At 44.9% G+C, this 15,585-nt stretch overlaps 1 protein-coding gene across 7 annotated transcripts in view; it reads right to left on the bottom strand.

The window, feature by feature from the left end:
* The window catches only part of ppfia2 (PTPRF interacting protein alpha 2), a 543,269-nt gene that overhangs the window by 28,817 nt on the left and 498,867 nt on the right, over nucleotides 1-15,585 (bottom strand). For all 7 annotated transcript variants that reach the window (XM_087997151.1, XM_043709676.2, XM_043709677.2 and 4 more), the window contains 2 exons: nucleotides 13,809-13,877; nucleotides 9,866-10,016 (listed from right to left, as the gene is read on the bottom strand). In XM_087997151.1, the coding sequence (XP_087853277.1) occupies nucleotides 9,866-10,016; nucleotides 13,809-13,877 (220 nt within the window). The remainder of the gene's footprint in view (nucleotides 1-9,865; nucleotides 10,017-13,808; nucleotides 13,878-15,585) is intronic.

The raw sequence follows: 15,585 nt of genomic DNA, 5'->3' as shown, positions 1-15,585 counted from the left end.
ATAGCAAAAATACAGAGGCTTTGGAGAGGGTGCAAAGGAGGTTTACCAGGATGCTGCCTTATGAAGAGATTGTCTAAGCTTGGACTTTTCTCTCTGGAGAGAAGGAGGAAGAGAGGTGACCTGATTGAGGCATACAAGATAATGAGAGGCATGGATAGAGTCAATAGCTAGAGACATTTCCCCAGGGCAGGATTGACTGGCATGCCGGTTTTAAGATATTAGAAGAAAGGTATAAAGGGAATGTCATAGGAAGGTTCTTTACACAGAGTTGTGAATGCATGGAAAGCGTTGCCAGTGGTGGTGGTGGTGGAAGCAGAATCATTAGGGATATTTAAGCGACTGATGGACATGCACATGGATAGCAGTGAATTGAGGGGTGTGTAGATTAAGTTATTTTATTTTACATTAGGATTAATGCTCAGCACAACACCGTGGGCCAAAGGGCCTGTTCTGCGCTGTACTTTTCTATGTTCTATGAAGGCAATCTAGTCCATTCAATGTTTCCTTCTACCTGCAATTTTAAAGTCCTGCAACATTTTTGTAAATCTCCACTGTACTCTCTTGAGCAATTATGTCTTTCCTGTAAGGGGATGACCATAACTGTGTACAAACTCCAGCTGTGGCCTAACCAGTATCTTATGTTACTCCAACATTATATCCCTGCTCTTGTTTTAATATCTCACACAATGAAGGAAAGCATCCCGTATGCTTTCTTTACCACTTTAGCTACTGTCTTTCTACCTTCAGCAACCTGTGGATATGCACTCCAACATCTCATTTCCTCGAACCCTCCCAAAGCTTTCCGCATTAATTGTTTATTCCCTTGCTTTGTCTGCCTTCTCCAAATTCATAACCATGTACTTCTCTGGACTGAAGAAATTCATTTGCCACTTTTCTGCGCATCCAACAAAACCGTTATTTGGAATACAGTCAATATTTACAATTAACAGCTAACCTCTTCACTATTAACTACCCAGCCAATTTTTGTGGGACTTGCAAATTTTCTAATCAAACCTTGTCTTTGAGAGTTTTAATTACTAATATATATAAAACAAGCATCAAGGGATACAACACTGAGCCCTGTGGAAACCCACTGGAAGCCACTTTCTATTTGCATTCTTTTCATACTTTCTATTGCCATCAATCATTATCCTTATTTCTTCTCACTGAGTCAATTTGTAATTAATTCACTGGATTCTCCAGTATCTTATCAGTTTTAATTTTTCTTAGTAGTCTATCATATGGAACAAGCAAACAAAACATGTTCAGAAACCCAAGCCACTCTCCCCTACATCAAAGACATCTCAGAAATGACTGCCAGACTAGTGAGATCCCTTGGCATCATGGTAGCCCACAAACCCACCAACACACTAAACCAGCAGCTAATGAACTTGAAAGACCCTATGCAGATAACAAGCAAAACTAATGTCATTTACAAAATACCTTGCAAGAACTGTAACAAACACTACTTTGGACAAACAGGCAGAAAACTAGCCACCAGGATGCGTGAACATCAACTAGCCAAAAAAATGACAGGACCCACTCTCACTAGTATTCTTACATTCGGATGAGGAAGATCACCACTTCGACTAGAACAACACATCCATCCTAGGACAAGCCAAACAGAGACATTCACAAGAATTCCTAGAAACCTTGTTTTGGTTTGTTGTTCAGAAATCGGTGGACTGTGTTCATTGGGTACCCGTAATTTTTGAATACACTGTATAGGTGATCTTCCTCTGCTCTGAGTAGTTCCTCTGTGCTGCAGTGTGGTGGTTCATTGAAATAATGTTCTAATGCAGCTTCATTTGTGGGTGTTGGGATGATTGCTTCTATAGTTCACTATTTGGTCTGTATGTGTTGTTTTCCTGTAGATGCTGGTTTGAAGTTCCCCATTGGCTGTTTGTTCTACTGCGAAATTTAGGAATGGCAGTTTGTTCTTGTTTTCCTCCTCTTTAGTAAATTTTATGCCAATAAGGGTATTACTTTGACAGAGCGGCGAGGAGAGAAGGTGAGGTGAAGCGAGGGCTGCCAGGAAGTTCAGGGCTTAATTTATATTTGGGCAGTGATTAAACCCAAGATACAACACGTGTAGTATCTCCCTCCTGACCCTTCCTCTAACCGGGAGAAAGAGACTCTAAGGTAAGGCTTTTATTTCTTTATCTTTCTTTTTCATATATTTAAGTGCATGATTTGGTATCAATTCATATAAAGCTAAACTTACAATGGCAGGGGACCTCAGACCTGTGGCATGTGCCTCTTGCTTGATGTGGGAGCTTAGGAACGTGTCTGATGTTCCTGACTCTTACACTTGCAAGTAGTGTGTCCAGCTGTAGCTCTTGTTTAACTGCATGACGGCTCTGGAGCTGCGGATGGACTCACTGTGGAGCATCCACGATGCTAAGGAAGTCGTGGATAGCACGTTTAGCGAACTGGTCACACCGCAGGTTAGAATTGCTGAAGGAAACGGTGAATGGGTGACCAAAAGACAGAAAAAAGAGTAGGAAGGCAGTGCAGGTGTCCCTTGCAGCCAACGCCCTCCAAAACAGGTATACTGTTTTGGATACTGTTGGGGGAGATGACTTACCAGGGGAGGGCAGTAGTTGTCAAGATCATGACACTGTGGTGGGCACTAATCTTCAGAAGGGCTAGAAAAAGACTCGTAGGGCCATTGTCATAGGGGATTCTATTGTGAGGGGAGTACATAGGACGTCTGTGGCCAAAAATGGGACTCCCGGAATGGTATGTTGTCTCCCAGGTGCTCAGGTCAGGATGTCACCGATCGGCTGTTGTCTTGGTGCGTATAGACACCAACAATATAAGTAGAAAACGAGATGAGGCCCTTAAAGAAGAAATAAGGGAGCTAGGAGAGAAGTTAAAGAGGAGGACCTTAAAGTAAGTGATCTCGGGATTACTACCAGCGCCACGTGCTGGCCAGTGTAGAAATGAAAAAATAGGCAGGATGGACACGTGGCTTGAGAGATGGTGTAGGAGGGAGGGGTTCAGATTTGTTGGACATTGGGACCAGTTCTGGGGAAGGTGGGACTATTACAAAATGGACGGTCTACATCTGAACCAGACCGGAACCAATGACCTTGGGGGGGTTTGCTACTGCTGTTGGGAAGGTTTTTAAGTAATGTGGCAGGGGACTGGAAACCAGAAGAGAAAACAAGTAAGCAGTGGGGTGGAGATTGGAGACTGTAAGAATCATGAAGACAGCATTAATAAGGGGAAGAGTAGGCAGGGAGCAGATGAGTGCAAAAGAACTGGTGGCCTGAAAAGCATCTACTTTAATGCAAGGAGTATAGTGTGTAAGGTAGATGAACTTACAGCTTGGATTGGTGCCTGGGAGTATGACGTTATTGCAATTACAGAGACTTGGTTGAAGGAAGGGCATGATGATTGGCAACTAAAATATTCTAGTATATAGATGCTTCAGACAGGACAGAGAGAGGGAAGTAAAGGGGGGTGGGGGGGGGAGTTGCATTGCTGGTCAGGGATGATATCATGACTGTGCTAAAGGAGGATACTATGGAGGTCTTGGGGAGTGAGGCATTATGGGTGGAGCTGAGAAATAAGAAGGGTGCAGTTACATTGTTGGGGCTGTATTACAGGCCTCCCAACAGTGAACGTGAGGTAGAAGAACAATTAGGTAAACAGATTATGGAAAGATGTAGAGGCAATAGGGTAGTGGTGATGGGAGATTTTAATTTTCCCAACATTGCCTGGGATACACTTAGCGTCAGAGGTCTGGATGTGGTAGAATTTGTAAGAAGCGTCCAAGAGAGTTTAGTTTTCTAGAGCAGTATGTCAATGGTTCGACGAGGGAAGGGGCCATATTGGACCTGGTATTGGGGAACGAGCCAGGACAGGTCATAGAAGTTGTGGTGGGGGATTTCTTTGGGAACAGTGACCACAATTCTGTAATTTTTAGAATACTCGGAGATAAAGATGAGAGTGGTCCTAAGGGAAGGGTACTAAACTGGGCCAAGGCCAATTATATCAAAATTAGGCAAGAGCTTGGAAATGTGGATTGGACAAAGCTATTTGAAGGGAAGCCCATATTTGATATGTGGGAGGCTTTCAAAGATAGGTTAAGGATAGTGCAGGATAGGCATGTCCCGTTGAAGGCAAAGGATAGGAAAGGCAAGATTCGTGAACCGTGGATGACAGGAGAAATTGTACAACGAGCCAAAAGGAAAAGGGAAGCGTACATAAGGTCTAGGCAGCTAAGAACAGAACGGGCCTTGGAGGAATATCAGAAGAGTAGGACAAGTCTTAAATGAGGAATCAAATGGGCTAAAAGGGGTCATGAAATAGCTTTAGCAAGTAGAATTAAGGAGAATCCCAAAGCATTTTATTCTTACATAAGAAGCAAGCGGGTAACTAGAGAAAGGATTGGTCCACTAAAGGATAATGAAGGAAGGCTGTATGTCAAACCTGAGAGATTCTGAATGATTACTTTGCATCAGTGTTCACTGAACATGATGAATCTTGAGATTAGAGTTAGAGGTTTGATTAATCTGGATCACGTTGACATAAGTAGGGAAGATGTGTTGGGTTGGCTAGAGGTTAAGGTGGACAAATCCCCAGGACCGGATGGGATCTATCCCAGGTTACTGAGGGAGGCAAGAGAGGAAATAGCTGGGGCCCTGACAGTTATCTTTGTGGCATCCTTAAATACAGGTCAGGAGCCGGAGGACTGGAAAGTTGCTCATGTTGTCCCCCTGTACAAGAAGGGTAGTAGGGATATTCCTAGCTACAGACCAGTGAGCCTGACATCGGTGGTGGGAAAGTTGCTGGAGAGGGTACTGAGGGATAGGATCTATTTATATAGGGAAAAGAATGGGCTTATCAGTGATAGGCAACATGGATTTGTGCAGGGGAGATTGTGCCTTACCAACTTAGAGTTCTTTGAGGAAGTGACCAAGTTGATAGATGAAGGAAAGGTTGTTGATGTCATTTACATGGACTTTAGTAAGGCGTTTGATAAGGTTCCCCATGGTAGACTAATGGAGAAGGTGAAGTCACATGGTGTGCAAGGTGTTCTCGCTAGGTGGATAAAGAACAGGTTGAGCAACAGGAGATAGTAGTGGTTGAAGGGAGTTTCTCGAAATGGAGAAAAGTGACCAGTGGTGTTCCACAGAGGTCAGTGTTGGGGCCACTGTTGTTTATAATATACATAAATGATCTGGAAGAGGGCACTTTTGGTATGATCAGCAAGTTTGCAAATGATACGAAGATTGGTGGATAGCAGAAAGCATTAGGGACTGTCAACGAATACATGAGGATATAGATAGACTGGAGAGTTGGACGGAAAAGTAGCAGCTGGATTTCAATCCTGGCAAATGTGAGGTGATGCATTTAGGCAAGACTAATTCTCGAGCGAATTATACAATGAACGGAAGAGCCTTGGGAGAAGTCGATGGGCAGAGAGATCTGGGAGTGCAGGTCCATTGTACCCTGAAGGTTGCTGCACAGGTGGATAGAGTGGTCAAGAAGGCATATAATATGCTTGCCTTCATTGGACGGGGTATTGAGTATAAGAGCTGGCAAGTCATGTTAAAATTGTACAAGACATTAGTTTGGCCACATTTAGAATACTATGTACAGTTCTGGTCGCCACATTACCAAAAGGATGTGGACACTTTGGATAAGGTGCAGAGAAGGTTTACGAGGCTGTTGCCTGGTATGGAAGGTGATAGTTATGAAGAGAGATGGAAATGTGTTGCTGGTAAAGCGCAGCAGGTCAGGCAGCATCTAGGGAACAGGAGAATCGACGTTTCGGGCATTAGCCCTTCTTCAGGAATGAGGAAAGTTGGTCCAGCAGGCTAAGATAAAAGATAGGGAGGAGGGACTTGGGGGAGGGGCGTCGGAAATGTGATAGGTGGAAAGAGGTCAAGGTGAGGGTGATAGGTCAGACTGGGGTGGGGGCGGAGAGGTCGGGAAGAAGATTGCAGGTTAGGAAGGCGGTGCTGAATTTGATGGATTTGACTGAGACAGGCTGGGGGGAGGGGAAATGAGGAAACTGGTGAAATCCGAGTTCATCCCTTGTGGTTGGAGGGTTCCTAGCCGGAAGAGGAGGCGTTCTTCCTCCAACCGTCGTTTCGCTGTGGTCTGACGATGGAGTCCAAAGACCTGCATATCCTTGGTGGAGTGGGAGGGGGAATTGAAATGTTGAGCTACAGGGTGGTTGGGTTGGTTGGTCCGGGTGTCCCAGAGGTGTTCCCTGAAACGCTCTGCAAGTAGGCGGCCCGTCTCCCCAATATAGAGGAGGCCACATCGGGTGCAAAGGATGCAATAGATGATATGTGTGGAGGTACAGGTGAATCTGTGGCGGATATGGAAGTTTCCTTTGGGGCCTTGGAGGGAGGTGAGGGGGGAGGTGTGGGCGCAAGTCTTGCACCTCCTGTGGTTGCAGGGGAAGGTGCCGGGAGTGGAGGTTGGGTTGGTGGGGGGTGTGGATCTGACGAGGGAGTCACGGAGGGAGTGGTCTTTACGGAATGCTGATAGGGGAGGGGAGGGAAATATATCCTTGGTGGTGGGGTCCGTTTGGAGGTGGCGGAAATGGCGGCGGATGATGTGCTGTACATGGAGGTTAGTGGGGTGGTAGGTGAGGACCAGTGGGGTTCTGTCCTGGTGGTGGTTGGAGGGGCGGGGTTCAAGGGCGGAGGATCGGGAAGTGGAAGAGATGCGGTGGAGGGCATCATTGACCACGTCGGGGGGGAAATTGCGGTCCTTGAAGAAGGAGGCCATCTGGGATGTGCGTTTTTGGAACTGGTCCTCCTGGGAGCAGATGCGGCGGAGTCGAAGGAATTGGGAGAATGGGATGGCGTTTTTACAGGGGGCAGGATGGGAGGAGGTGTAGTCCAGGTAGCTGTGGGAGTCGGTTGGTTTGTAGTAGATGTCCGTGTTGATTCGGTCGCCTGAGATAGAAATAGAAAGGTCGAGGAAGGGGAGGGAGGAATCTGAGACTGTCCAGGTGAATTTGAGGTCGGGGTGGAAGGTGTTGGTGAAGTGGATGAACTGTTCAACCTCCTCGTGGGAGCACGAGGCGGTGCCAATACAGTCATCGATGTAGCGGAGGAAAAGGTGGGGGGTGGGGCCAGTGTAGTTAGCGGAGGAGACCCATTGTCTCCGCCAACCTGACTGCCCCGGCCGACCCATTGTCTCCGCCTGCTCCTGCCCCACCGAACTCATCTCCGCATACCTTGACACCGTCCTGTCCCCCTTAGTCCAAGAACTCCCCACCTACGTTCGGGACACCACCCATGCCCTCCACCTGCTCCATGATTTTCGCTTCCCCGGTCCCCAACGCCTTATTTTCACCATGGACATCCAGTCCCTGTACACCTCCATCCCCCATCACGAAGGACTCAAAGCCCTCCGCTTCTTTCTTTCCCGCTGTACCGACCAGTACCCTTCCACAGACACCCTCCTTCGACTGACTGAACTGGTCCTCACCCTGAACAACTTCTCTTTCCAATCCTCCCACTTCCTCCAAACGAAAGGAGTAGCCATGGGCACCCGCATGGGCCCCAGCTATGCCTGCCTCTTCGTAGGATATGTGGAACACCTCCATCGTCAGACCACAGCGAAACGACGGTTGGAGGAAGAACGCCTCATCTTCCGGCTAGGAACCCTCCAACCACAAGGGATGAACTCGGATTTCACCAGTTTCCTCATTTCCCCTCCCCCCAGCCTGTCTCAGTCAAATCTATCAAATTCAGCACCGCCTTCCTAACCTGCAATCTTCTTCCCGACCTCTCCGCCCCCACCCCAGTCTGACCTATCACCCTCACCTTGACCTCTTTCCACCTATCACATTTCCGACGCCCCTCCCCCAAGTCCCTCCTCCCTATCTTTTATCTTAGCCTGCTGGACCAACTTTCCTCATTCCTGAAGAAGGGCTAATGCCCGAAACGTCGATTCTCCTGTTCCCTAGATGCTGCCTGACCTGCTGCGCTTTTCCAGCAACACATTTCCATCTCTGATCTCCAGCATCCGCAGACCTCACTTTCTCCTCAGTTATGAAGAGAGGTTGAGTAGGTTAGGTTTAGGTTTTCATTAGAAAAAAGGAGATTGAGGGGGGACCTGATTGAGGTTTACAAAATCATGAAGGATATAGATAGGGTGAATAGAGGCAAACTTTTTCCCCCAGGGTGAAGGATTCAATAACAAGAGGTCACACTTTCAAATATGAGAGGTGGAAAGTTTAAGGGGGACATACGCGGCAAGTACTTCACACAGAGGGTGGTGGGTGTCTGGAACGCGTTGTCAGCAGAGGTGGTAGAGGCAGGCATGGTAGATTCATTTAAGATGCATCTGGACAGATGCATACGTAGGTGGGAAGCAAAGGGATACAGATGCTTAGGAATTGACCGACAGATTTAGACAGTACATTTGGATCAGCTCAGGCTTAGAGGGCCGAAGGGCCTGTTCCTGGGCTGTAAATTTTCTTTGTTCTTCTATTATTGGTGTTTTGTCGGTCTCCTCTAATTTGTTTGGTTTAGTGATGATGATTTCTGAGCAACAAACTCATTTTTTGTGTGTCTTGCCTTGGGTTGTGTCCTTGATTGGGATACCATGATGGTGGGAAGCCAGGCTTTTGGCAAATTTTACCTTTCATTGAAAACTGTCTTAAACGACACTTGAAGTTTCACATAAAATCATCTCTCAGTAGCCTCTAATTCCATGCGGTCTGACATCACTGATATATATCGGATCTGTCTCCATCCCATTCCCATGGGTGTTACACATTAGAAGAGGACTGTATTTAAATATGGGGGTTGGCAGTGTGGTTCTGGAAAAGCATAGCAGGTCAGGCAGCATCTGAGGAGCAGGAGAATTGACGTTTCAGGCAAGACTCCTTCATCAGGAATGAGCTCTTTGGGGTCTTGCCCAAAATGTCGGTTCTCCTGCTCCTCGGATGTTGACTGACCTGCTGTGCTTTTCCAGCACCACTCTCGACTGATCGCCAGCATCCGCATCCTCACTTTCTCCATATTTAAATATGGTCCAAGTCTATACTTTCGATGACAGCTTTATTTTATAGTTATATTCCATAAAACTCACATCCCAATAATTATAAGTCCCAGTATTCATACAGCCAATTCATACAGAATTAACCATTAATTAATATATCCATCATCTATTCACTCATTCCATTAGCTCTCAGGCATTCTTTCACACCATATCAGATGAAAATGACTAGCTCTAAGTGAATAGGAAATGCATTTTCCTACCAATTAAGGGTTTACTGCACCAAAAAACCTTAATTTTTTGTTTCCTATCAGAGGTGGTTTTTTGCTTCAAAAACAAACCTACCGCTATGGTGAAAATTCAAGCTTTTGGCTGAAATTTTCCTTCTTTCATCTTCAATGGCTGATCCCAGCTAAGCCAGATACAACTCAGTCTAATTTAACCAGATTGGATCAATAGTGCCAACCAAGGAAACCTACTGCTACAAGCAATTGGTCTTAAATCTGACATACAGTAGACAAATGAAAACAGATACAATTTGGCAGGTAAATCCCACAAAAGTTCAAAAATGCAAGAACCTATGTGAAGCTTGTAAACAGTACAAGACATAAGCAACCGATTTCCAACCAAGTTACCTGCTGAGAAGAACTTACAGTTGAGAAATTTCCCCACTCTTTGCAGTAATTGTGAATTGTAATGCAACACTTTAATTTAGGATCATGGATGACAGGTATTTTGAGTTCAAAAGCCATAATGATGGCCCGTTTTAAGGAAGCAAAGCACATCCACTGCTTCAGAAAGGGATTCCATTTGAACCTGGCAAGAACAGTTTTAAAGTATTTTGATAATTTGAAAGGGACGTGTGCAATTCAATAATACAAACCATCAGATGATCTTTTTGTGGATGTGGTTGTTAATCTGAAACCTGCAGGAAGTGTTTCAGAAGATCCAGGCATCATGCTGATTCCATGAACTTCACGGGGAGGGAACTGTTTTCTCCAGGACGGCCTTCGTTGAAAGTTTTTCTCATCGTCCTTGTGGTAATGTATGTAAAGAAAATAATGCAGCATATTTACATGGTTTATAATTTGCAGATAACATGCAAAAACCACTATTTTTATATAAACATGACAAATCTAAATCTAAATCGCAATTTGTCTTCTCCCCACATTGAGACGTCAGACAGAAAATAGAAATGCTTGTAATGCGGGTTCAAAACAGCTGGAGACAATAGGTGAATCTGCTCTGAAATCAAACTGACCAGGAAATTCAATTATAGGGGAGATCAGACAAAGGTTACCTGTACAGGTAAAACAGACAGAATTGGTGGAAAGAACTCATAGGCTGGTTCCCTCCTGTGTTCGCTGGTGATATGCGAGAGGAGCCTATCAACAATCACTGAGGGAACTGATCTGTGAGCATTTAAAAATTAAGCAGTGGCAGTAATGAAGGGAGGCAGAGCTGTGTTTTCCTGGAGGAAATGGGAAGATCTAGTGCTGGTGGCCAAGAACCTGCCCGTCAGTGTGTAATGGTTTTTGCTGGCAGCTTGAGGACCTTTCTGGAAGCTGTACCTCTTGCTTGAGACAACAGACTGAGATCTTTGTCAAAATCATAGACTGAAGCTCAGAGACAAGGATCTGAGAGCCATGCCGTTTGGGTGGTAGCTGAGGTATATGCCTTTTGCCAGAAGCTTGGAGTTTTACTGTGGTTGGATATGGAAGGGACTGCCGAATGGGGATAATGGGGAGAGGCATCTACAGAAGAGGTTTGGTGATAACTTCAAAAGGGATAGAGTGAGGAAGGAGGCTGAAACAAATGGTGAATATTGGGTGGGGAGGAGGCCACAAGAGAGTGGCTGGGTTGTGAAAGCTGCAGGAAGAAATGGGTAAGGAGGCTGTATTTGGTGAGTGGGATGGAGGAGGAGGTGCAAGAAGGAGTGGGTTGGATGAAGCAGTTGCAAGAGGGAGTTGGGATAAGGAGGAGCAATTAGAGACCTGGGAGAAGGAGGACCTCTGAAAGAGAGGTGCAGGAAGAAGGAAGCTTCAAGAGCAGGTGGAGTTTGCAAGAGGGGTGAAAGAGAAAGAGGAAAGAGGGAGGTTAAGAAAGAGATAATTGTTTCCAAACCCAACAACAAAGAAAGACACTGCTAACTGTGAATCAGGAAAACTTTGAAAACACGGATGTAATGAATTCCTTCCAAATGATGATGGAATATGGGATTGAGTTGGGAGGTGAAGTTAAAAAGGTATTATATATATATAGTTTTAAAGTCTCAGCTTTACAGATTTTCTTGGTCTGCAGAAGGAGTTCTTGAGATGGTGGCTTTGTGTTTAGAAGTGTGTTAATTTGAAATAAGTAGTTTTATAATATCATGTCTGTAGTCTTGTATCAACTTAAGTGCTATGGTGTCTGGAAAGTTAATGCTTTCCTCATGTGCTACAGTACTAACTTAATGGAGGGTTACTATTTATTGAGGATATTGATGAATTAATCTAATTCTGCTTTGAGAGTTTAAATACCCAGCATGTCAACACAAACACAAAAAGTATTGTCAGTGCATGACTTTATCATTTAACAAATTAGTTTGTCCAAATGAACAAGGATCCTCTGACAGCCAAAACATAGCCCATGAAAATCAAAATGTAGTCCTTGAGAACATCTCAAGAAGAGCCCTTTTAAAAAAAAAAGTGGTGTGCTGCATTAACCTGGCTGAATTCTGGGATTCAGACTTTATTTCAATCTCGTGACAGGCCTTTGGCAAAACCTCCTGTCTGTAAATGGGGCAAAATATAGCTGACGTTGTCTTGAGAGAGCAACTGTGAGGATGCCTTTTTAGTGACTATTCATATGTTCTGATAACTTGAAATGGTACAGAAAAGATTTACAAGGATGTTGTGGTTCTGTTCGCTGAGCTGGGAATTTGTGTTGCAGACGTTTCGTCCCCTGTCTAGGTGACATCCTCAGTGCTTGGGAGCCTCCTGTGAAACGCTTCTGTGTTGTTTCCTCCGGCATTTATAGTGGTTTGTCTCTGCCGCTTCCAGTTGTCCGCTGCAGTGGTCGGTATATTGTGTCCAGGTCGATGTGTTTGTTGATAGAATCTGTGGATGAGTGCCATGTCTCTAGGAATTGCCTGGCTGTTCTGTTTGGCTTGTCCTATAATAGTAGTGTTGTCCCAGCATGAGCAAAACCAACGTAGTGTACAAAATCCCATGCAAAGATTGCACAAAACAATACATAGGACAAACAGGAAGACAGCTAATGATCCATATCCATGGACACCAACTAGCCACGAAACGACACGATCAGCTATCCTTAGTAGCCACACGCAGAAGACAAGCAACATGTGTTCGACTGGGACAACACTATTATAGAACAAGCCAAACAGAACAGCCAGGGAATTCCTAGAGGCATGGCACTCATCCACAGATTCTATCAACAAACACGTCGATCTGGACCCAATATACCGGCCACTTCAGCGGACAGCTGGAACTGACAACCGGAGACAAACCACTATAAATGCCGGAGGAAACAACATAGAAGCTCTTCACAGGAGGCTCCCAAGCACTGAGGATGTCACCTCGACAGGGGATGAAACACCTTCAACACAAATTCCCAGCTCGGCGAACAGAACCACAACAACGAGCACCCGAGCTACATATCTTCTCACAAACATTTTACAAGGATGTTGCCAGGGTAGAGGTTGAATAGGCTTGGGCTACTTTTCCCTGGAGTGTCGGAGGCTGAGGGGTGACCTTAGATTAGATTAGATTCCCTACAATGTGGAAACTGGCCCTTCAGCCAATCCAGTCCACACTGACCCTCTGAAGAGTAACCCACCCAGGCTCATTTCCCTCTGACTAATGCACCTAACACTATGGGCAATTTAGCATGGCCGTTTCACCTGAATTGCACATCTTTGGACTGTGGGAGGAAACTGGAGCACCCAGAGGAAACCCACGCAGACTTGGGGAGAATGTCTGTGTGGAGTTTGCACAATCGCCCGAGGCTGGAATTGAACTTGGCACTGTGAGGCAGCAGTGTAAACCACTGAGCCACCGTGCCGCTCTTATAGAGGCTTATAAAATCATGAGGGGCACGGACAGGATAAATAGACAGTCTTTTCCTGGGGGAGAGTGAGTCCAGAACTACAGGCATAGGTTTAGGATGACAGAGGCAAGATATAAAAGAGACCTAAGGGGCAACCTTTTCACACAGAGGTTAGTACATGTATGGAATGAGCTGTCAGATGAAGTGATGGAGGCTAGTACAATTGCAACATTTAAAAAGGCATCTGGATGCGTATATGAATAGGAAGGGTTTGGAGGGATAAGGGATGGGTGCTGGTAGGTGGGACTAGATTGGGTTGGGATATCTGGTTGGCATGGACGAGTTGCACTGAAGGATCTGTTTCCATGCTGTACATCTCTATGACTCTGTGGTCTGGGCTGCCTGCTTAAGAATGTTCTGAGTGGTCTGGCCTAGTCCATAACATTCGTGCAAATGGTTATGGAAACTTAAATTGCTCTGAATGTGATTTATATTTAGAATTCTGTGATGTTTTGCACTGTTCACTCCAATGAGGGGAATTGGATCAATAAAAGCAGCCCAATTAATTAGGAAATTCTAGGCTAACATATATTAAATTATTACCTGGTTTTAAAATCAACCTACATTAACAAAAATTACTTCATTGATGAATCTAAAGGATATATAGTCAAAAATTGTTAGAAATAAATTTCAAACCACAAATTTTATACATATTTTACAACATTTTTATTAAATCTATTACTTAAAGTCAATGAATGTGGCATGGAGAAATTACTCACATCATCAAGAGCCCGCTCTGTTCCAAGTGCAAGAAGGTTATTATACTCTCTTTCAAGTACCTGTCTTGCCTGAAGAAAAGTGCAGTATTTAATAAATGATTTTTAAAGTAATACATATTGTACTGCATTACAGCTCATTCAACTGGTTGAATAATATTTCATAAACAGAAGTGAACTTGACTGATGATATAAAAGGCCAGAGAGAAGATTGATAAGTTCTCTGTTGGATTGCTAGAGGCATTTATACAAGAGATTGAAAGGAAGAGAGAGATGCTGTAACCATAAGGAATCAGAAAATCCTCCAGTCAAACACAACATTGTCGATGGGAGCAGGATGTTTTGCCAGGAGTTTGGTTTTGAGCACTTGGGTAAAGTGCCCAAAGGAATTAAATTACTGCACACAAGTGGCCAAAGTAATTTCAGATTCTGGTAGCAGCTCACCATACACAAACACAAGAGCATGGGGCTGCTAGCTATTCAACCCATTGGAGCTATACTCTCCCTCTGGAAATGCTGCAAATCTTTCCCAACTCCCCTGCTATTTGCCCAAAGCCTTCCAAATACTTTCTTAAAATGTTAAATTCCAAATCTCTTGAGAATAACTGCTGAGTCTGCATCCAGCTACTGTTAGACTGTTAGACTGTTCCAGATGCTCAGAAGTTGCTGAGTGAAAAAATCTTCACATTTTCACCCAGAATGACTTGCCAATTGTTGGAGTCGTGGAGCGAAGTGAATGGGCTGTGTTCTAATGGCAGAACAGACCGAGCATGGGCCGTGTCCCGTGGCGGAGGGACGAAACACGTGCCAGGTCTTGTGGTGTAACTGAGCGACCATGGGCCGAGTCCTGTGGTGGAACGAGTACAGGCTGGGTCCTGCAACAGCAGCGGAGTAATGGGCGATTCCTGGAGCAGAGACAGAGAGAGTCCTGGATGGAGGCCAGCACGAGAATTCTTAGAGGCATGGTACTCTAACCAGAGCTCCATCAATAAACACATCGTTTTAGATCCTATCTATCTTCCCTTGAAAAAAAACTGAAATGGCATCACCCACCTTAAGAAACGAAGACCTAGAAATAAAGGCGGGACATACCACCAGTGCTTCACCAGAGACTCTCACTGATGATGTTACTTAGTATGGTGATGAAACGTCTGAAAACAAACCTTCAAGTTCAGCGAGCTAACTTACATACTTATTTCACTGAACATGGGGGAGCTGCTGGTTGTAATTTTTGTCCATGTTGGCACTCTGGGCACTGCGCTAACAACATGGCTATGCCTGCATCTAATTCTGACCACCAGACATAACCTCAACAGAATCTTCATTTTGGAAACCCCTGGATGACCCTGGTGGAGTTCAGCCATTATCCAGTGGTTACCTTTGCTCAGAACAATTACTCTCGCTCCCAGAATAATATGCTGTCCTCTATTGTGATCAGGTTTCTTTGGGCTTAAAAAGTTTCAATTCTGATGGCCCTTTGGTCCTCCTCATCACCACCAGCTCTTTCAGTTATTCCAGGAATGGATCTTTCTGCATCCAAATTATGATATTGTCAGCTGTGACTGAAAGTGTGGCCAGAAAATTTTAAAACATATGGATTTTTCCAGTGCTGGTACAAATGGCAGTGTATCTGCCAGTGGCAGGCGATTCATAGCATCCACATTTGCTACGGGTCTCCTGGATGGTGTTTCAAGTGGTAATTATACACACTTAATATTAGAACCCACTACTGAATTCAGCCTGAAGGTATGGGCAGCACTGCCTTGCCCTACTTTAGTAC

The sequence above is a fragment of the Chiloscyllium plagiosum genome, unplaced genomic scaffold, assembly GCF_037043375.1.
Source record: "Chiloscyllium plagiosum isolate Xiang-an unplaced genomic scaffold, Cpla_swu_hap1 HiC_scaffold_19, whole genome shotgun sequence".
Taxonomy (NCBI): domain Eukaryota; kingdom Metazoa; phylum Chordata; class Chondrichthyes; order Orectolobiformes; family Hemiscylliidae; genus Chiloscyllium; species Chiloscyllium plagiosum.
This window is presented reverse-complemented; position numbering and strand designations above follow the sequence as displayed.